At 49.5% G+C, this 24,412-nt stretch overlaps 1 protein-coding gene across 1 annotated transcript in view; it reads right to left on the bottom strand.

Moving 5' to 3' along the window:
* Positions 1–24,095, bottom strand: part of NCS1 (neuronal calcium sensor 1) — a 64,461-nt gene extending 40,366 nt beyond the window's left edge. The window contains exon 1 of the mRNA XM_072125757.1: positions 23,824–24,095. Within this exon, the coding sequence (XP_071981858.1) occupies positions 23,824–23,887 (64 nt within the window). The 5' untranslated portion in view covers positions 23,888–24,095. The remainder of the gene's footprint in view (positions 1–23,823) is intronic.
* Positions 24,096–24,412: the final 317 nt, after the last annotated feature.

Here is a 24,412-nt window from a genome sequence, read left to right as displayed (position 1 = left end):
GTGTGTAATCAGACCTCACGCTGCTGTGCTCTGTGCTCTCTGCAGCCAGTGTTATGTATTGTCCCTGGAGAGATGTGTAATCAGACCTCACACTGCTGTGCTCTGTGCTCTCTGCAGCCAGTGTTATGTACTGTCCCTGGAGAGATGTGTAATCAGACCTCACACTGCTGTGCTCTCTGCTCTCTGCAGCCAGTGTTATGTACTGTCCCTGGAGAGATGTGTAATCAGACCTCACACTGCTGTGCTCTGTACTCTCTGCAGCCAGTGTTATGTAGTGTCCCTGGAGAGATGTGTAATCAGACCTCACACTGCTGTGCTCTGTACTCTCTGCAGCCAGTGTTATGCATTGTCCCTGGAGAGATGTGTAATCAGATCTCACACTGCTGTGCTCTGTGCTCTCTGCAGCCTGTGTTATGTATTGTCCCTGGAGAGATGTGTAATCAGACCTCACACTGCTGTGCTCTGTGCTCTCTGCAGCCAGTGTTATGTATTGTCCCTGGAGGGATGTGTAATCAGACCTCACGCTGCTGTGCTCTGTGCTCTCTGCAGCCAGTGTTATGTATTGTCCCTGGAGAGATGTGTAATCAGACCTCACGCTGCTGTGCTCTGTGCTCTCTGCAGCCAGTGTTATGTATTGTCCCTGGAGAGATGTGTAATCATACCTCACACTGCTGTGCTCTGGGCTCTTTGCAGCCGGTGTTATGTATTGTCCCTCGAGAGATGTGTAATCAGACCTCACACTGCTGTGCTCTGTGCTCTCTGCAGCCTGAAGTCAAGGTGTAAGGGAATTAGACTGATCATATAACAGGACTGGAGTGTAGGATAGATAAACTGAGGAGCCTGGCAGAAGCTCACAATCTGTCTCCATCCAATGCAGGGTGTAGTTCTGTACCCACCCCATCCATCATAGCCCCCGACCACAGCAATCAGGGACACCAAATCCTCTAATGTATTTAACTCCCAGGGGAGTCATTCGCCTCCACTACAGGCGGCAGTCACCCCATGCCTCCTGTGCTGACCCTGGCCCTGACCTCTGACACCAGCCTGTCACCATGCTGTATGAACAGGATAATGGAGTGTCACTACTACCTGTACACCTACTGTGCTCCTGCTTTATTCATGTACCCAAAGGATGGACCAGGAAGATGTGTGTCAAAGGATTCAAAAATATTTATTAAAAATGTATCAATATTTAACCACTTGAACAATAGAACTCATAAACCTATACAAATCTTATGAAAGAAAACTGATACTAAGTTATCACTTTGTAAATAACCAGAGAACCAAATACTTCTGTGTCTTTACCATCCTGAATGACAGGGTCCCTGAACCGCTGGAGCTGACACTCTAGTGTTCATGGACAATCACAGTGATGCCCAAACATCCGCTTTCTGTATCATCATGTATAACATCATGCAGCACAATGAAGGTATATGACATTAGCAGGACTGTAGCTACATTCTGCCATTCTATCATATCAGCCTTTAACTCTTCCCTTTCTGATAGGACAGTGCAGACAAGTCCCGGTTAAGGATGAAATGAAGGGACTGGGGAGGGATCCCCAATAACCTGCAGATCATATTATACACCAGTGATTCCCTAGTGTGGGGTTCTCACCACAACAGAAAATGCAGCTACATCAGACCATATGTCACCAGGAACCCGGACAGTGCCAACTTCTAAATCCAGAGGACAGAGATAACAGGAAGAGTAACTGTCTCTGTATCTACTCCTGTCCTGTATATACAGCACCACTACTGCCATCCACATGTACAGTGGCTACACGAAGTATTCACACCTTTACATTTCGTACTGCTTGATCTTACCAATTGGCTGCTCATTACTGAGCACAGAAATGTAGATATTTTTGCTAATTTATTAAACAAGAAAACCTGGAACATACCCTGGTGGTAAGTGTTCAGCCCCCGGTGAGCAGTATTCCTCTGGCTCTTCCTTGCAGATCCTCTCCAAGTCCTCAGGTTGGATGGTGACATTGGTGGAGACATTTTCCAGTCTCTCCAGAGATTCTCCATTGGGTTTGGGTCCGGGTTCTGGCTGAGCCGGTCAGGAATGGTCAGAGATGTTCTGAAGCCTCTGCTGTGGTATTTTAGCTTGTGCTTAGGGTCAGTGTCTTGTTGGAAGGTTCGGCCCAGTCTGAGGTCCAGAGCCTTTTGAAGAGGTTCTCATCCAGGATATCTCTCCTTCCATTACCCCCAGTGGTCCTGCCCCCCCCCATAGCCTGATGCTGCCCCCCCCCCCCATATAGCCTGATGCTGCCCCCACCCCCCATATAGCCTGATGCTGCCCCCACCCCCCAATAGCCTGATGCTGCCCCCACCCCCCAATAGCCTGATGCTGCCCCCCCCCCATATAGCCCGATGCTGCCCTCCCCCCTCATAGCCCGATGCTGCCCTCCCCCCTCATAGCCCGATGCTGCCCTCCCCCCTCATAGCCTGATGCTGCCGCTCCCCCCCATAGCCTGATGCTGCCCCCCCCCATATAGCCTGATGCTGCCCCCACCCCCCATATAGCCTGATGCTGCCCCCACCCCCCAATAGCCTGATGCTGCCCCCACCCCCCAATAGCCTGATGCTGCCCCCACCCCATATAGCCCGATGCTGCCCTCCCCCCTCATAGCCCGATGCTGCCCTCCCCCCCATAGCCTGATGCTGCCGCTTCCCCCCCATAGCCTGATGCTGCCCCCCCCCATATAGCCTGATGCTGCCCCCACCCCCCATATAGCCTGATGCTGCCCCCACCCCCCAATAGCCTGATGCTGCCCCCACCCCCCAATAGCCTGATGCTGCCCCCACCCCATATAGCCCGATGCTGCCCTCCCCCTCATAGCCTGGTGCTGCCCCCCATGTGTCACTGCTGGGACTGTATTTGGCAGGTGATGAGCGGCGCCGGGCTTTCTCCACCGCTTAGAATTATCACCATAAAGTCCAATTTTCATCTCATCAGAGCAGAGAATCTTATTCCTCATAGACCGGGTCCTTCATGTGTTTTGCACACTGTGGGTCACATTTACTAAGGGTCCACGGACCGCATTTATGTCCTATTTCCGTTTTGCACCGCATTTAACTGGGTTTTTTTGGTGCACGCAATCGGATTTTGGTGCAATCGCCGACTTTCATGCAACAGAAATCGGGGGGCAGGCCATCCAACAACCCAACTGATACAGACTAAGAGCGGGATTTAAAATTCAAATTGTGTCGCAAGACATGCACCAGGAAGAAGAAGGTGAACTCCGGGGACCTGAGTGGGGAAGTGACACATGCAGGATATCGGGCACACGATCTTAGTGACTTCCCGCACAGCGCATTATACACGGACAATGCACTTACATGCACCAGGAAGAAGAAGGTGAACTCCGGGGACCTGAGCGGGGAGCGACACATGCAGGATATCGGGGCAGGATCTTAGTGACTCCCCGCACAGCGCATTATACACGGACAATGCACTTACATGCACCAGGAAGAAGAAGGTGAACTCCTGGGACCTGAGCGGGGAAGCGACACATGCAGGATATCGGATGCAGGATCTTAGTGACTCCCTGCACAGCACATTATACATGGACAATGCACTTACATGCACCAGGAAGAAGAAGGTGAACTCCGGGGACCTGAGCGGGGAAGGGACACATGCAGGATATCGGATGCAGGATCTTAGTGACTCCCTGCACAGCACATTATACATGGACAATGCACTTACATGCACCAGGAAGAAGAAGGTGAACTCCTGGGACCTGAGCGGGGAAGCGACACATGCAGGGTATCGGATGCACGATCTTGGTGAATCACGCCGGACTTCATCCTCGTCGGACAATCCGGATTGGGGATCGCAAAAGGACCGGGTAAGTAAATATTCCCCTTGTATGCGGCTTTCATATGTCTCGCACTGAGGAGAAGCTTCCAGACTCTGCCATAGAGCCCCGACTGCTGGAGGCTGCAGTGATAGGTGACTCCCAGACACAAGGATCTTTCGGTTCTTCTTTGCCTCTCGCCAAGACTCTTCCTCCATGATTGCTTAGCTTGGCTGGACGGCCAGGTGGAGTAAGAGTTATAGAAGTCCCAAACGTCTTCCATTTAAGTATTATGGAGACCACTTTTTTTGAAAACCTTGAATGCTGCAGAAATTCTTTAGTAAGCGTGGCCAGATCTGCGCCTTGCCAATTCTGTCTCTGCGCTCCTTCGGCAGTTCCTTAGAGCTCATGATTCTCATGTGCTCTGACATGCACCGTGAGGTCTTGCATAGACAGGTGCGCGCCTTTCCTAATCAAGTCCAGTAAGTGTAATTAAACACAGCTGGACTCCAATGAAGGAGTAGAACCATCTCAAGGAGGATCAGAAGGAAATGGACAGTGAGTTATATAGCAGTGTCACAGCAAAGAGGCTCAATACTTATGACCATGTGATATTTGTTTATCTTGTTTAATAAATTAGCATAAATGTCTACATGGGGTCAGGATGGGGGCAGATTCCACATTAAAGAGCCAAAAGAAATAAAATAAAAATTAAGAATTGGCTGCAATAAAACAACACAGTACTACTCCTCCTATCCTGTATATATGGGCACAGCACAGTACTACTCCTCCTATCCTGTATATATGGGCACAGCACAGTACTACTCCTCCTATCCTGTATATATGGGCACAGCACAGTACTACTCCTCCTATCCTGTATATATGGGCACAGCACAGTACTACTCCTCCTATCCTGTATATATGGGCACAGCACAGTACTACTCCTCCTATCCTGTATATATGGGCACAGTACTACTACTCCTATCCTGTATATATAGGCACAGCACAGTACTACTCCTCCTATCCTGTATATATGGGCACAGCACAGTACTACTCCTCCTATCCTGTATATATGGGCACAGCACAGTACTACTCCTCCTATCCTGTATATATGGGCACAGCACAGTACTACTCCTCCTATCCTGTATATATGGGCACAGCACAGTACTACTCCTCCTATCCTGTATATATGGGCACAGTACTACTACTCCTATCCTGTATATATGGACACAGCACAGTACTACTACTTCTATCCTGTATATATGGGCACAGTACTACTCCTCCTATCCTGTATATATGTACACAGCACAGTACTACTCCTCCTATCCTGTATATATGGGCACAGCACAGTACTACTCCTCCTATCCTGTATATATGGGCACAGCACAGTACTACTCCTCCTATCCTGTATATATGGGCACAGCACAGTACTACTCCTCCTATCCTGTATATATGGGCACAGCACAGTACTACTCCTCCTATCCTGTATATATGGGCACAGCACAGTACTACTCCTCCTATCCTGTATATATGGGCACAGCACAGTACTACTCCTCCTATCCTGTATATATGGGCACAGCACAGTACTACTCCTCCTATCCTGTATATATGGGCACAGCACAGTACTACTCCTCCTATCCTGTATATATGGGCACAGTACTACTACTCCTATCCTGTATATATGGACACAGCACAGTACTACTACTTCTATCCTGTATATATGGGCACAGTACTACTCCTCCTATCCTGTATATATGGGCACAGCACAGTACTACTCCTCCTATCCTGTATATATGGGCACAGCACAGTACTACTCCTCCTATCCTGTATATATGGGCACAGCACAGTACTACTCCTCCTATCCTGTATATATGGGCACAGCACAGTACTACTCCTCCTATCCTGTATATATGGGCACAGCACAGTACTACTCCTCCTATCCTGTATATATGGGCACAGCACAGTACTACTCCTCCTATCCTGTATACATGGGCACAGCACAGTACTACTACTCCTATCCTGTATACATGGGTACAGCACAGTACTACTACTCCTATCCTGTATATATGGACACAGCACAGTACTATTACTCCTATCTTGTATATATGGGCACAGCACAGTACTACTCCTCCTATCCTGTATATATGGGCACAGCACAGTACTACTCCTCCTATCCTGTATATATGGGCACAGCACAGTACTACTCCTCCTATCCTGTATATATGGGCACAGCACAGTACTACTCCTCCTATCCTGTATATATGGGCACAGCACAGTACTACTCCTCCTATCCTGTATATATGGGCACAGCACAGTACTACTCCTCCTATCCTGTATATATGGGCACAGCACAGTACTACTCCTCCTATCCTGTATATATGGGCACAGCACAGTACTACTCCTCCTATCCTGTATATATGGGCACAGCACAGTACTACTCCTCCTATCCTGTATATATGGGCACAGTACTACTACTCCTATCCTGTATATATGGGTGCAGCATTGTACTACTACTCCTATCCTGTATATATGGGCACAGCACAGAACTACTACTCCTATCCTGTATATATGGGCACAGCACAGTACTACTCCTCCTATCCTGTATATATGGGCACAGCACAGTACTACTCCTCCTATCCTGTATATATGGGCACAGCACAGTACTATTATTCCCATCCTGTATATATGGGCACAGCACAGTACTATTATTCCCATCCTGTATATATGGGCACAGCACAGTACTATTATTCCCATCCTGTATATATGGGCACAGCACAGTACTATTATTCCCATCCTGTATATATGTGGACAGCACAGTACTACTACTCCTCCTATCCTGTATATATGTGGACAGCACAGTACTACTACTCCTACCCTGTATATATGGGAACAGCACAGTACTACTCCTCCTACCCTGTATATATGGGAACAGTACTACTCCTCCTATCCTGTATATATGGGCACAGTACTACTCCTCCTATCCTATATAAAGGGCACAGTACTACTCCTCCTATCCTGTATATATGAGGACAGCACAGTACTACTCCTCCTCCTATCCTGTATATATGGGCACAGCACAGTACTACTACTCCTCCTATCCTGTATATATGGGCACAGCACAGTACTACTACTCCTATCCTGTATATATGTACACAGCACAGTACTATTACTCCCATCCTGTATATATGGGCACAGCACAGTACTACTACTCCTATCCTGTATATATGTACACAGCACAGTACTACTACTCCTATCCTGTATATATGGGCACAGTACAGTACTATTACTCCCATCCTGTATATATGGGCACAGCACAGTACTACTACTCCCATCCTGTATATATGTACACAGCACAGTACTATTACTCCCATCCTGTATATATGGGCACAGCACAGTACTACTACTCCTATCCTGTATATATGGGCACAGCACAGTACTACTACTCCTATCCTGTATATATGGGCACAGCACAGTACTATTATTCCCATCCTGTATATATGGGCACAGCACAGTACTATTATTCCCATCCTGTATATATGGGCACAGCACAGTACTACTACTCCTCCTATCCTGTATATATGTGGACAGCACAGTACTACTACTCCTACCCTGTATATATGGGAACAGCACAGTACTACTACTCCTATCCTGTATATATGGGCGCAGCACAGTACTACTCCTCCTATCCTGTATATATGGGAACAGTACTACTCCTCCTATCCTGTATATATGGGCACAGTACTACTCCTCCTATCCTATATAAAGGGCACAGTACTACTCCTCCTATCCTATATAAAGGGCACAGTACTACTCCTCCTATCCTGTATATATGAGGACAGCACAGTACTACTCCTCCTCCTATCCTGTATATATGGGCACAGCACAGTACTACTACTCCTCCTATCCTGTATATATGGGCACAGCACAGTACTACTACTCCTATCCTGTATATATGTACACAGCACAGTACTATTACTCCCATCCTGTATATATGGGCACAGCACAGTACTACTACTCCTATCCTGTATATATGTACACAGCACAGTACTACTACTCCTATCCTGTATATATGGGCACAGTACAGTACTATTACCCCCATCCTGTATATATGGGCACAGCACAGTACTACTACTCCCATCCTGTATATATGTACACAGCACAGTACTATTACTCCCATCCTGTATATATGGGCACAGCACAGTACTACTACTCCTATCCTGTATATATGGGCACAGCACAGTACTACTACTCCTATCCTGTATATATGGGCACAGCACAGTACTACTACTCCTATCCTGTATATATGTACACAGCACAGTACTATTACTCCCATCCTGTATATATGGGCACAGCACAGTACTACTACTCCTATCCTGTATATATGGGCACAGCACAGTACTACTACTAGGTCAGACCACACATGGAATATTGTGTACAGTTTTGGGCACCAGTGTATAAAAAGGATATAGTAGAGCTGGAACGGGTGCAGAGGAGAGCAACCAGGATTATTAGGGGAATGGGGGAACTAGAATACACTGACAGATTTGGGATTATTCAGTTTAGAAAAAAGACGACTGAGGGGAGACCTCATTACAATGTACAAATACCTGAAAAGACAGTACAAGGATCTCTCCAAAGATCTTTTTATACCTAGGCCTGTGACCAGGACAAGGGGGCATCCTCTACACCTAGAGGAGAGGCGATTCTACCATCACCATAGACAGGGGGCATCCTCTACACCTAGAGGAGAGGCGATTTTACCATCACCATAGACAAGGGGCATCCTCTACACCTAGAGGAGAGGATATTCTACCATCACCATAGACAGGGGACATCCTCTACACCTAGAGGAGAGGAGGTTCTACCATCACCATAGACAGGGAGCATCCTCTACACCTAGAGGAGAGGAGGTTCTACCATCACCATAGACAGGGGGCATCCTCTACACCTAGAGGAGAGGAGGTTCTACCATCACCATAGACAGGGGACATCCTCTACACCTAGAGGAGAGGAGGTTCTACCATCACCATAGACAGGGGGCATCCTCTACACCTAGAGGAGAGGAGGTTCTACCATCACCATAGACAGGGGACATCCTCTACACCTAGAGGAGATGAGGTTCTACCATCACCATAGACAGGGGGCATCCTCTACACCTAGAGGAGAGGAGGTTCTACCGTCACCATAGACAGGGGGCATCCTCTACACCTAGAGGAGAGGAGGCTCTACCATCACCATAGACAGGGGGCATCCTCTACACCTAGAGGAGAGGAGGTTCTATCATCACCATAGACAGGGAGCATCCTCTACACCTAGAGGAGAGGAGGTTCTACCATCACCATAGACAGGGGACATCCTCTACACCTAGAGGAGAGGAGGTTCTACCATCACCATAGACAGGGAACATCCTCTACACCTAGAGGAGAGGAGGTTCTATCATCACCATAGACAGGGAGCATCCTCTACACCTAGAGGAAGGGGGGGGGTCTACCATCACCATAGACAGGGGGCATCCTCTACACCTAGAGGAGAGGAGGTTCTACCATCACCATAGTCAGGGAACATCCTCTACACCTAGAGGAGAGGAGGCTCTACCATCACCATAGACAGGGGACATCCTCTACACCTAGAGGAGAGGAGGTTCTACCATCACCATAGACAGGAGACATCCTCTACACCTAGAGGAGAGGCGATTCTACCATCACCATAGACAGGGGACATCCTCTACACCTAGAGGAGAGGAGGATCTACCATCACCATAGACAGAGGGCATCCTCTACACCTAGAGGAGAGGCGATTCTACCATCACCATAGACAGGGGGCATCCTCTACACCTAGAGGAGAGGAGGTTCTATCATCACCATAGACAGGGGGCATCCTCTACACCTAGAGGAGAGGAGGTGCTACCATCACCATAGACAGGGGGCATCCTCTACACCTAGAGGAGAGGAGGTTCTACCATCACCATAGACAGGGGGCATCCTCTACACCTAGAGGAGAGGAGGTTCTATCATCACCATAGACAGGGGACATCCTCTACACCTAGAGGAGAGGAGGATCTACCATCACCATAGACAGAGGGCATCCTCTACACCTAGAGGAGAGGCGATTCTACCATCACCATAGACAGGGGGCATCCTCTACACCTAGAGGAGAGGAGGTTCTATCATCACCATAGACAGGGAGCATCCTCTACACCTAGAGGAAGGGGGGGGGTCTACCATCACCATAGACAGGGGGCATCCTCTACACCTAGAGGAGAGGAGGTTCTACCATCACCATAGTCAGGGAACATCCTCTACACCTAGAGGAGAGGAGGCTCTACCATCACCATAGACAGGGGACATCCTCTACACCTAGAGGAGAGGAGGTTCTACCATCACCATAGACAGGAGACATCCTCTACACCTAGAGGAGAGGCGATTCTACCATCACCATAGACAGAGGGCATCCTCTACACCTAGAGGAGAGGAGGATCTACCATCACCATAGACAGAGGGCATCCTCTACACCTAGAGGAGAGGCGATTCTACCATCACCATAGACAGGGGGCATCCTCTACACCTAGAGGAGAGGAGGTTCTACCATCACCATAGACAGGGGGCATCCTCTACACCTAGAGGAGAGGAGGTGCTACCATCACCATAGACAGGGGGCATCCTCTACACCTAGAGGAGAGGAGGTTCTACCATCACCATAGACAGGGGGCATCCTCTACACCTAGAGGAGAGGAGGTTCTATCATCACCATAGACAGGGGACATCCTCTACACCTAGAGGAGAGGAGGTTCTACCATCACCATAGACAGGGAGCATCCTCTACACCTAGAGGAGAGGCGATTTTACCATCACCATAGACAAGGGGGCATCATCTACACCTAGAGGAGAGGAGGCTCTACCATCACCATAGACAGGGGACATCCTCTACACCTAGAGGAGAGGAGGTTCTACCATCACCATAGACAGGGGGCATCCTCTACACCTAGAGGAGAGGAGGCTCTACCATCACCATAGACAGGGGGCATCCTCTACACCTAGAGGAGAGGAGGTTCTACCATCACCATAGACAGGGGGCATCCTCTACACCTAGAGGAGAGGAGGTTCTACCATCACCATAGACAGGGGACATCCTCTACACCTAGAGGAGAGGAGGTTCTACCATCACCATAGACAGGGGGCATCCTCTACACCTAGAGGAGAGGAGGTTCTACCATCACCATAGACAGGGGACATCCTCTACACCTAGAGGAGAGGATATTCTACCATCACCATAGACAGGGGGCATCCTCTACACCTAGAGGAGAGGAGGTTCTACCATCACCATAGACAGGGGACATCCTCTACACCTAGAGGAGGGGAGGCTCTACCATCACCATAGACAGGGGACATCCTCTACACCTAGAGGAGGGGAGGTTCTACCATCACCATAGACAGGGGACATCCTCTACACCTAGAGGAGAGGGGGTTCTACCATCACCATAGACAGGGGCATCCTCTACACCTAGAGGAGAGGAGGTTCTATCATCACCATAGACAGGGGCATCCTCTACACCTAGAGGAGAGGAGGCTCTACCATCACCATAGACAGGGGACATCCTCTACACCTAGAGGAGAGGAGGTTCTACCATCACCATAGACAGGAGGCATCCTCTACACCTAGAGGAGAGGAGGCTCTGCCATCACCATAGACAGGGGACATCCTCTACAGCTAGAGGAGAGGAGGTTCTACCATCACCATAGACAGGGGACATCCTCTACACCTAGAGGAGAGGAGGTTCTACCATCACCATAGACAGGGGACATCCTCTACACCTAGAGGAGAGGAGGTTCTACCATCACCATAGACAGGGGCATCCTCTACACCTAGAGGAGAGGAGGTTCTACCATCACCATAGACAGGGGACATCCTCTACACCTAGAGGAGAGGAGGTTCTACCATCACCATATACAGGGGACATCCTCTACACCTAGAGGAGAGGAGGTTCTACCATCACCATAGACAGGGGGCATCCTCTACACCTAGAGGAGAGGAGGTTCTACCATCACCATAGACAGGGGGCATCCTCTACGCCTAGAGGAGAGGAGGTTCTACCATCACCATAGACAGGGGGCATCCTCTACGCCTAGAGGAGAGGAGGTTCTACCATCACCATAGACAGGGGGCATCCTCTACACCTAGAGAAGAGGAGGTTCTACCATCACCATAGACAGGGGACATCCTCTACACCTAGAGGAGAGGAGGTTCTACCATCACCATAGACAGGGGACATCCTCTACACCTAGAGGAGAGGAGATTTTACCATCACCATAGACAGGGGACATCCTCTACACCTAGAGGAGAGGAGGTTCTACCATCACCATAGACAAGGGGCATCCTCTACACCTAGAGGAGAGGAGGTTCTACCATCACCATAGACAGGGGGCATCCTCTACACCTAGAGGAGAGGATATTCTACCATCACCATAGACAGGGGGCATCCTCTACACCTAGAGGAGAGGAGGTTCTACATCACCATAGACAGGGGACATCCTCTACACCTAGAGGAGAGGAGGTTCTACCATCACCATAGACAGGGGGCATCCTCTACACCTAGAGGAGAGGAGGTTCTACCATCACCATAGACAAGGGGCATCCTCTACACCTAGAGGAGAGGAGGTTCTACCATCACCATAGACAGGGGGCATCCTCTACACCTAGAGGAGAGGATATTCTACCATCACCATAGACAGGGGGCATCCTCTACACCTAGAGGAGAGGAGGTTCTACATCACCATAGACAGGGGACATCCTCTACACCTAGAGGAGAGGAGGTTCTACCATCACCATAGACAGGGGGCATCCTCTACACCTAGAGGAGAGGAGGTTCTACCATCACCATAGACAGGGGCATCCTCTACACCTAGAGGAGAGGAGGTTCTACATCACCATAGACAGGGGACATCCTCTACACCTAGAGGACAGGAGGTCCTACCATCACCATAGACAAAGGTTCTTTACTGTAAGAGCAGTGAGACTATGGAACTCTTTGCCGCAGGAGGTTGTTATGGCGGACTCTATGTACATGTTCAAGAGAGGCCTGGATGACTTTCTGGAGGGAAAAAATATCACGGGTTATGGGGATAAAACATTTATTTAATTCTTAAAGGTTGGACTTGATGGACTTGCGTCTCCTTCCAGCCTTATATACTATGATACTCCTATCCTGTATATATGGGCACAGCACAGTACTACTACTCCTATCCTGTATATATGTGCACAGCACAGTACTACTACTCCTATCCTGTATATATGGGCACAGCACAGTACTACTACTCCTATCCTGTATATATGGGCACAGCACAGTACTACTACTCCTATCCTGTATATATGGGCACAGCACAGTACTACTACTCCTATCCTGTATATATGGGCACAGCACAGTACTACTACTCCTATCCTGTATATATGGGCACAGCACAGTACTACTACTCCTATCCTGTATATATGGGCACAGCACAGTACTACTACTCCTATCCTGTATATATGGGCACAGGACAGTACTACTACTCCTATCCTGTATATATGGGCACAGCACAGTACTACTACTCCTATCCTGTATATATGGGCACAGCACAGTACTACTACTCCTATCCTGTATATATGGGCACAGCACAGTACTACTACTCCTATCCTGTATATATGTACACAGCACAGTACTACTACTCCTCTCCTGTATATATGGGCACAGCACAGTACTACTACTCCTATCCTGTATATATGGGCACAGTACTACTACTCCTATCCTGTATATATGGTACAGTACTACTACTCCTATCCTGTATATATGGGCACAGTACTACTACTCCTATCCTGTATATATGGTACAGTACTACTACTCCTATCCTGTATATATGGTACAGTACTACTACTCCTATCCTGTATATATGGGCACAGTACTACTACTCCTATCCTGTATATATGGTACAGTACTACTACTCCTATCCTGTATATATGGTACAGTACTACTACTCCTATCCTGTATATATGAGCACAGCACAGTACTACTACTCCTATCCTGTATATATGGGCACAGCACAGTACTACTACTCCTATCCTGTATATATGGGTACAGCACAGTACTACTACTCCTATCCTGTATATATGGGTACAGCACAGTACTACTACTCCTATCCTGTATATATGGTACAGTACTACTACTCCTATCCTGTATATATGGGCACAGCACAGTACTACTACTCCTATCCTGTATATATGGTACAGTACTACTACTCCTATTCTGTATATATGGACACTGCACAGTACTACTACTCCTATCCTGTATATATGGACACTGCACAGTACTACTACTCCTATCCTGTATATATGGTACAGTACTACTACTCCTATCCTGTATATATGGGCACAGCACAGTACTACTACTCCTATCCTGTATATATGGTACAGTACTACTACTCCTATCCTGTATATATGGGCACAGCACAGTACTACTACTCCTATCCTGTATATATGGTACAGTACTACTACTCCTATCCTGTATATATGGTACAGTACTACTACTCCTATCCTGTATATATGGGCACAGCACAGTACTACTACTCCTATCCTGTATATATGGTACAGTACTACTACTCCTATCCTGTATATATGGGCACAGCACAGTACTACTACTCCTATCCTGTATATATGGTACAGTACTACTACTCCTATCCTGTATATATGGGCACAGCACAGTACTACTACTCCTATCCTGTATATATGGTACAGTACTACTACTCCTATCCTGTATATATGGTACAGTACTACTACTCCTATCCTGTATATATGGTACAGTACTACTACTCCTATCCTGTATATATGGGCACAGCACAGTACTACTACTCCTATCCTGTATATATGGTACAGTACTACTACTCCTATCCTGTATATATGGTACAGTACTACTACTCCTATCCTGTATATATGGTACAGTACTACTACTCCTATCCTGTATATATGGGCACAGCACAGTACTACTACTCCTATCCTGTATATATGGTACAGTACTACTACTCCTATCCTGTATATATGGTACAGTACTACTACTCCTATCCTGTATATATGGGCACAGCACAGTACTACTACTCCTATCCTGTATATATGGGCACAGCACAGTACTACTACTCCTATCCTGTATATATGGGCACAGGACAGTACTACTACTCCTATCCTGTATATATGGGCACAGCACAGTACTACTACTCCTATCCTGTATATATGGGCACAGCACAGTACTACTACTCCTATCCTGTATATATGGGCACAGCACAGTACTACTACTCCTATCCTGTATATATGTACACAGCACAGTACTACTACTCCTCTCCTGTATATATGGGCACAGCACAGTACTACTACTCCTATCCTGTATATATGGGCACAGTACTACTACTCCTATCCTGTATATATGGTACAGTACTACTACTCCTATCCTGTATATATGGGCACAGTACTACTACTCCTATCCTGTATATATGGTACAGTACTACTACTCCTATCCTGTATATATGGTACAGTACTACTACTCCTATCCTGTATATATGGGCACAGTACTACTACTCCTATCCTGTATATATGGTACAGTACTACTACTCCTATCCTGTATATATGGTACAGTACTACTACTCCTATCCTGTATATATGAGCACAGCACAGTACTACTACTCCTATCCTGTATATATGGGCACAGCACAGTACTACTACTCCTATCCTGTATATATGGGTACAGCACAGTACTACTACTCCTATCCTGTATATATGGGTACAGCACAGTACTACTACTCCTATCCTGTATATATGGTACAGTACTACTACTCCTATCCTGTATATATGGGCACAGCACAGTACTACTACTCCTATCCTGTATATATGGTACAGTACTACTACTCCTATTCTGTATATATGGACACTGCACAGTACTACTACTCCTATCCTGTATATATGGACACTGCACAGTACTACTACTCCTATCCTGTATATATGGTACAGTACTACTACTCCTATCCTGTATATATGGGCACAGCACAGTACTACTACTCCTATCCTGTATATATGGTACAGTACTACTACTCCTATCCTGTATATATGGGCACAGCACAGTACTACTACTCCTATCCTGTATATATGGTACAGTACTACTACTCCTATCCTGTATATATGGTACAGTACTACTACTCCTATCCTGTATATATGGGCACAGCACAGTACTACTACTCCTATCCTGTATATATGGTACAGTACTACTACTCCTATCCTGTATATATGGGCACAGCACAGTACTACTACTCCTATCCTGTATATATGGTACAGTACTACTACTCCTATCCTGTATATATGGGCACAGCACAGTACTACTACTCCTATCCTGTATATATGGTACAGTACTACTACTCCTATCCTGTATATATGGTACAGTACTACTACTCCTATCCTGTATATATGGTACAGTACTACTACTCCTATCCTGTATATATGGGCACAGCACAGTACTACTACTCCTATCCTGTATATATGGTACAGTACTACTACTCCTATCCTGTATATATGGTACAGTACTACTACTCCTATCCTGTATATATGGTACAGTACTACTACTCCTATCCTGTATATATGGGCACAGCACAGTACTACTACTCCTATCCTGTATATATGGTACAGTACTACTACTCCTATCCTGTATATATGGTACAGTACTACTACTCCTATCCTGTATATATGGTACAGTACTACTACTCCTATCCTGTATATATGGGCACCTTATTACTACGGTCTCAGTTAGTAGAGCAGGACATCTGGCAGCACAGTGCGGCCCCCGTTGCCCATGCACACACACGCGTCTCCCTAGGAAGGGGCATCACCAGCTGCTGCATCCCCATCACAATGGTAGACAGATGCAAATAATTCAGCTTCTATTCATTAACCCCGTGTGCGCCCCAGAGGAGGGGGTGGGGGGGTCAGCCACGCAGAACGCAGCTCATTCCTTTATGTTGCTTTCTGCAGAATGGAAACATGACGGAGACAATTTTATCTGGATCTGACGTTCTGCTGCCGGGGCGTTCACGCCTTGTTACCATAGAAACCGCCTGTTTTTGGTGGCCCAGAATCTCAGAGAAATCCCACAGATTCTCAACAAGATCTGCGGGTGTCAGGAGAAGGGTGCGAGCAGCGATGGGAATCTCCTGGAGCAATAAGAGAAGATCTATGGGGATTGTAGGTGAAGCACTTACTGACAAATCCAGATGATTACCTTACCAGCTCTATTCATGTAACCTGCCAGAGCAATATGATGGATGGGGGTACCTGCAGACCCCCAAGAGCCACTTACCTACTGTCTGCAGCTTAGAAGATGCAGAAAAAGGGAAAGACCCTGGAGGTTTTATCAGTACAGGAGACAGCGAGGAACTAAAACTGCTGACATCCAACCACCTCTCCCCGGGGTGTAATGGCTGATAACAGAGAGTAATAGATTGTATCCCCCCTGTACAGTCTCCTCTCCCCGGGGTGTAATGGCTGATAACAGAGAGTAATAGATTGTATCCCCCCTGTACAGTCTCCTCTCCCCGGGATGTAATGGCTGATAACAGAGAGTAATAGATTGTATCCCCCCTGTACAGTCTCCTCTCCCCGGGGTGTAATGGCTGATAACAGAGAGTAATAGATTGTATCCCCCCTGTACAGTCTCCTCTCCCTGGGATGTAATGGCTGATAACAGAGAGTAATAGATTGTATCCCCCCTGTACAGTCTCCTCTCCCCGGGGTGTAATGGCTGATAACAGAGAGTAATAGATTGTATCCCCCCTGTACAGTCTCCTCTCCCCGGGGTGTAATGGCTGATAACAGAGAGTAATAGATTGTATCCCCCCCTGTACAGTCTCCTCTCCCCGGGATGTAATGGCTGATAACAGAGAGTAATAGATTGTATCCCCCCCTGTACAGTCTCCTCTCCCCGGGATGTAATGGCTGATAACAGAGAGTAATAGATTGTATCCCCCTGTACAGTCTCCTCTCCCCGGGGTGTAATGGCTGATAACAGAGAGTAATAGATTGTATCCCCCCCTGTACAGTCTCCTCTCCCCGGGATGTAATGGCTGATAACAGAGAGTAATAGATTGTATCCCCCCTGTACAGTCTCCTCTCCCCGGGGTGTAATGGCTGATAACAGAGAGTAATAGATTGTATCCCCCCTGTACAGTCTCCTCTCCCCGGGATGTAATGGCTGATAACAGAGAGTAACAGAATGTATTCTGGAAAGGTATGTGTATTTGTTAGCGGCTGCTCTCTGTTGTCACCCTCCATTCATACAACGTCCAGCCTACAAATAGATGATGAACCCTTTTGCCTCCCGTCTCGCTGGTTGCATCTAGATTAGCGCCCTGACCTGTGCAGTGACCCCAATGCCTTCCCTCATCTCTGATCCTTCTGGCAGAGCTACACATTTATATTCTTATCCTGCTACATATATACAGTGGGGAAAATAAGTATTTGTAAGTCTGTAATTTTTATTGTAGGTCACTTCAACTGTGAGAGACAGAATCGAAGAAAAAAAAATTATAATTTAAAAATCCAGAAAATCTCATTGTATGAGGTTTAAATAATTAATTACCATTTTATAGCATGAAGTAAGTATTTCATCTTTTTAAAAAGCAAGAATTCTGTCTCTTTCAGTGCTGTAAGCAGCCCCTCCCGCACGGCACTCATTACCCGCAGCACCTCCCGCACAGCACTCATTACCCGCAGCCCCTCCCACTCTGCACTCATTACCCGCAGCCCCTCCCACTCTGCACTCATTACCCGCAGCCCCTCCCACACGGCACTCATTACCCGCAGCCTCTCCCACTCTGCACTCATTACCCGCAGCCCCTCCCGCACGGCACTCATTACCCGCAGCCCCTCCCACACGGCACTCATTACCCGCAGCCTCTCCCACTCTGCACTCATTACCCGCAGCCCCTCCCGCACGGCACTCATTACCCGCAGCACCTCCCACTCTGCACTCATTACCCGCAGCCCCTCCCACACGGCACTCATTACCCGCAGCCTCTCCCACTCTGCACTCATTACCCGCAGCCCCTTCCACTCTGCACTCATTACCCGCAGCCCCTCCCACACGGCACTCATTACCCGCAGCCCCTCCCACACGGCACTCATTACTGGTATTAATTTGCACTTGTTTCCTGTATAGAGACACCTGTCCACACACTGAATCACAGTCCAACCTCTGCACCAGGGGTAAGACCATAGCGCTGTGTAAGGAGCCCAGGGACACGAGGCTGTGATGGTTACAGGACAATAGGCTCCAGCTTCTGGCACAATTATTAGAAGATGGAAGAAACACTGGATGACTGTCAGTCTTCCTTGGTCTGGGCCTCCGAGCAAGATCTCGCCTCGTGGGGTAAGGAGGATTCTGAGACAGGCGCCCACTGACCATATGGAAGATCCAGAGGAGACATTATAGAAGGTCATGTGGTCAGAGGAGACCAGAATAGAACTTTTTAGTATCGACTCCACTTGCTCGGGTTGGAGGAAGAAGAAAGACCCCAAGAACACCGTCCAAAATATGAAGAATTGGGGTGACACCATCAGAGTTTAGGGGTGGTAGAGGTAGCATGTATGGTAGAGGGGCATGTATGGGGTCATGTATCACAAGATTTTGGACAAAAACCTCCTCCTCTCCGAGCAATGAAGATGGGTTTTGGTTGTGGTTGGGTTGGACCATGACCCTAGACACAAAGCCCGGGCAACTCTGGAGCCGCTCAGTTTTAAGCATTTCAAGGTCCTTTCAGTCTCCAGACCTGAACCCAAGCAGAAATCTCTGGAGGAGCTGAAACTCCATGTTTTCCAGCGACCGCCTGGAGCCCTGTAAGATCTGGAGAAGATGTGTCTGGAGGACGGGGCCACAATCCCTGCAGCAATGAAATACATCCGACCTCTCTGTACTAAATATTACATTCTGCTTCCTATGGGATGAAATACTTGTCTCATGCAAGAAAATGCTAATTCATTATTTGAAAATGATACAATGAGATTTTCTGGAATTTTTCTTTTAGATCCTGTCTCTCGCAGATGAAGTGACCAACAATAAAATTACAGATTTCTCCATTCTGTGTAGGTGGGAAAAACCTGCAAAATCGTCCTGGGATCCAATACTTATTCCTCCCACTGTGTGTTCCAGCTCCACTTCTACACATGTGGTGTTCCCATAACTAGGAAGACTGGACAGGAAATCTCTGCAGAGGCTCCTGCACTCAGGCCCCACGCCGGACGCCTCCTCCAGAGGGGGAAAAGAGATGATTTCCTCCTAAATGTGTGAAATGCCAGAGTGCTGCCAGAAAGCCCGAGATCTACAACGTGACCATCAAGACGAGAAACCTCCTCCAGCGCTACATGTCATAATGATGGGGGAGCAGGAAACCATAGACACAGATAGATGATGTGCACATACAGCCTGGCTTATAACCCTCATCATCTTCCTGTACAAGATGCAATGTGGGATCCAGGAGGTCACCATGATGACACCCAAAGCACAGCTCTGTTAGCTGTCAGTAACGAGCCGCCTCCAGCACACACACACCCAGGTCTGTAGCCTATGACTACCAGGCTGCATAGAAGCCTCAGAGCACAACACCCACACATCCAGTCCCTCTCCCTGGACACCCCCACATCTGACTCTCCACACTTCAGGTAATGCACCCTACAAGTAGGCACTTCTACTAAACAGAGGATGCCCAGCCTAGCATCCTACAAGTAGGCACTACACAAGGGATGCCCAGCCCTGCACCGTACAAGTAGGCACTACACAAGGGATGCCCAGCCCTGCACCGTACAAGTAGGCACTACACAAGGGATGCCCAGCCCTGCACCGTACAAGTAGGCACTACACAAGGGATGCCCAGCCCTGCACCGTACAAGTAGGCACTACACAAGGGATGCCCAGCCCTGCACCGTACAAGTAGGCACTACACAAGGGATGCCCAGCCCTGCACCGTACAAGTAGGCACTACACAAGGGATGCCCAGCCCTGCACCGTACAAGTAGGCACTGCATGGAGGATTCCTAGCTCTGCACCCCACAAATATGTCCTGCACCGTACAAATAGGCACAACTGCAAAACAGAGGGTGCCCAACCCTGCACCCTACAAGTACATACTATACAGGGGAAGCCTAGCCCTGCACCTACAGGTAGGCACTGCATGGAGAATGCCTAGCCCTGTACCACACAAATAGAGGATGTCTTACATGCGACAAGTAGATACTACACAATGGATGTCCATAACTGCACCCCACAACTGGATGATGTCCAACCCGCAGGTGATGCCCCTGCACCCCACAATAGAGGATGCCCAGCTCCGTACAGGGGATGCCCCTACACCCCACAATAGAGGGTGCCCAGCTCCATACAGGGGATGCCCCTGCGCCCCACAATAGAGGGTGCGCAGCTCCATACAGGGGATGCCCCTGTGCCCCACAATAGAGGGTGCCCAGCTCCATACAGGGGATGCCCCTGCGCCCCACAATAGAGGGTGCCCAGCTCCATACAGGGGATGCCCCTGCGCCCCTCAATAGAGGGTGCCCAGCTCCATACAGGGGATGCCCCTGCGCCCCACAATAGAGGGTGCCCAGCTCCATACAGGGGATGCCCTTGTAACCCACAATAGAGGATGCCCAGCTCCATACAGGGGATGCCCCTGTAACCCACAATAGAGGATGCCCAGCTCCATACAGGGGATGCCCCTGTAACCCACAATAGAGGATGCCCAGCTCCATACAGGGGATGCCCTTGTAACCCACAATAGAGGATGCCCAGCTCCATACAAGGGATGCCCCTGCGCCCCACAATAGAGGATATCCAGCTCCATACAGGGGATGCCCCTGCACCCCACAATAGAGGGTGCCCAGCTCCATACAGGGGATGCCCCTGCGCCCCTCAATAGAGGGTGCCCAGCTCCATACAGGGGATGCCCCTGCGCCCCACAATAGAGGGTGCCCAGCTCCATACAGGGGATGCCCTTGTAACCCACAATAGAGGATGCCCAGCTCCATACAGGGGATGCCCCTGTAACCCACAATAGAGGATGCCCAGCTCCATACAGGGGATGCCCTTGTAACCCACAATAGAGGATGCCCAGCTCCATACAAGGGATGCCCCTGCGCCCCACAATAGAGGATATCCAGCTCCATACAGGGGATGCCCCTGCACCCCACAATAGAGGGTGCCCAGCTCCATACAGGGGATGCCCCTGCGCCCCACAATAGAGGGTGCCCAGCTCCACACAGGGGTCCCCCTGCGCCCCACAATAGAGGGTGCCCAGCTCCATACAGGGGATGCCCCTGCGCCCCACAATAGAGGGTGCCCAGCTCCATACAGGGGTCCCCCTGCGCCCCACAATAGAGGGTGCCCAGCTCCACACAGGGGTCCCCCGCGCCCCACAATAGAGGGTGCCCAGCTCCACACAGGGGATGCCCCCACACCCCACAATATAGGATGCCCAGCTCCATACAGGGGATGCCCCCACACCCCACAATAGAGGATGCCCAGCTCCATACAGGGGATGCCCCTGTAACCCACAATAGAGGATGCCCAGCTCCATACAAGGGATGCCCCTGCGCCCCACAATAGAGGATATCCAGCTCCATACAGGGGATGCCCCTGCACCCCACAATAGAGGGTGCCCAGCTCCATACAGGGGATGCCCCTGCGCCCCACAATAGAGGGTGCCCAGCTCCATACAGGGGATACCCCTGCGCCCCACAATAGAGGGTGCCCAGCTCCATACAGGGGATACCCCTGCGCCCCACAATAGAGGGTGCCCAGCTCCATACAAGGGATGCCCCTGCGCCCCACAATAGAGGATATCCAGCTCCATACAGGGAATGCCCCTGCACCCCACAATAGAGGGTGCCCAGCTCCATACAGGGGATGCCCCTGCGCCCCACAATAGAGGGTGCCCAGCTCCATACAAGGGATGCCCCTGCACCCCACAATAGAGGATGTCCAGCTCCATACAGAGGATGCCCCTGCGCCCCACAATAGAGGGTGCCCAGCTCCATACAGGGGATGCCCTTGTAAACCACAATAGAGGATGCCCAGCTCCGTACAGGGGTCCCCCTGCACCCCACAATAGAGGGTGCCCAGCTCCATACAGGGGATGCCCCTGTAACCCACAATAGAGGGTGCCCAGCTCCATACAAGGGATGCCCCTGTAACCCACAATAGAGGGTGCCTAGCTCCATACAAGGGATGCCCCTGCGCCCCACAATAGAGGATGTCCAGCTCCATACAGGGGATGCCCCTACACCCCACAATAGAGGGTGCCCAGCTCCATACAAGGGATGCCCCTGTAACCCACAATAGAGGATGCCCAGCTCCATACAAGGGATGCCCCTGTAACCCACAATAGAGGATGTCCAGCTCCATACAGAGGATGCCCCTGCGCCCCACAATAGAGGGTGCCCAGCTCCATACAGGGGATGCCCCTGCGCCCCACAATAGAGGGTGCCCAGCTCCATACAGGGGATGCCCCTGCGCCCCACAATAGAGGGTGCCCAGCTCCATACAAGGGATGCCCCTGCGCCCCACAATAGAGGGTGCCCAGCTCCATACAGGGGATGCCCCTGCGCCCCACAATAGAGGGTGCCCAGCTCCATACAAGGGATGCCCCTGCGCCCCACAATAGAGGGTGCCCAGCTCCATACAGGGGATGCCCCTGCGCCCCACAATAGAGGGTGCCCAGCTCCATACAGGGGATGCCCCTGCGCCCCACAATAGAGGGTGCCCAGCTCCATACAGGGGATGCCCCTGCGCCCCACAATAGAGGGTGCCCAGCTCCATACAAGGGATGCCCCTGCGCCCCACAATAGAGGGTGCCCAGCTCCATACAGGGGATGCCCCTGCGCCCCACAATAGAGGGTGCCCAGCTCCATACAGGGGATGCCCCTGCACCCCACAATAGAGGGTGCCCAGCTCCATACAGGGGTGCACTTACAGTAGGTCTTCCTAGTCAGCTCTTCCACCACCTCTGGCTTGAGTTTGCTGTTGGATTTGCCCATTGTCTCGGCGCCTGATGATTAATTCATGAAGCGCAGCCCCTGTCCCGGCCTGTGCGCGGCTCAGCCTCCCCTGGTGCCGGGCCCCGAGCCTGTGCGGGCGGTGGATGAGCTGCTGCTGCCCGGGAGCTGCTTGTGTGGTTGTCCCTGGTTACTGGACTCTGCTACACATGCTCTATGCTGCAGCCTCCTCCTATGTCTCCCATTCACTGCAGCTCCTCCCCCCTGACAGGCTCCTCCCCCTGACAGGCTCCTCCCTCCTCCTCTGTCTTCTCTCCTCTCTGACAATCACCTTCCTGCTCTCTACAAACAGCTATTGTCTCTCTGTGTGCAGCCAGGAGGGGGAGAGCTCCAGCTCGTGTGTCTACCGGCCACTCATTCACAGGACTGGGAGATCACTGATATCAGCAGCAGCAGCAACAACAATGTATCACCTGCTACAGGACACAGGGAGACTACATGTAGCTACAATGTATCACCTGCTACTGGACACAGGGAGACTACATGTAGCTACAATGTATCACCTGC

The sequence above is a fragment of the Engystomops pustulosus genome, chromosome 9, assembly GCF_040894005.1.
Source record: "Engystomops pustulosus chromosome 9, aEngPut4.maternal, whole genome shotgun sequence".
NCBI classification, from domain to species: Eukaryota; Metazoa; Chordata; class Amphibia; order Anura; family Leptodactylidae; genus Engystomops; species Engystomops pustulosus.
The sequence above is the reverse complement of the archived record's forward strand: the minus strand, read 5'-3'. Positions and strand labels throughout refer to the sequence as shown.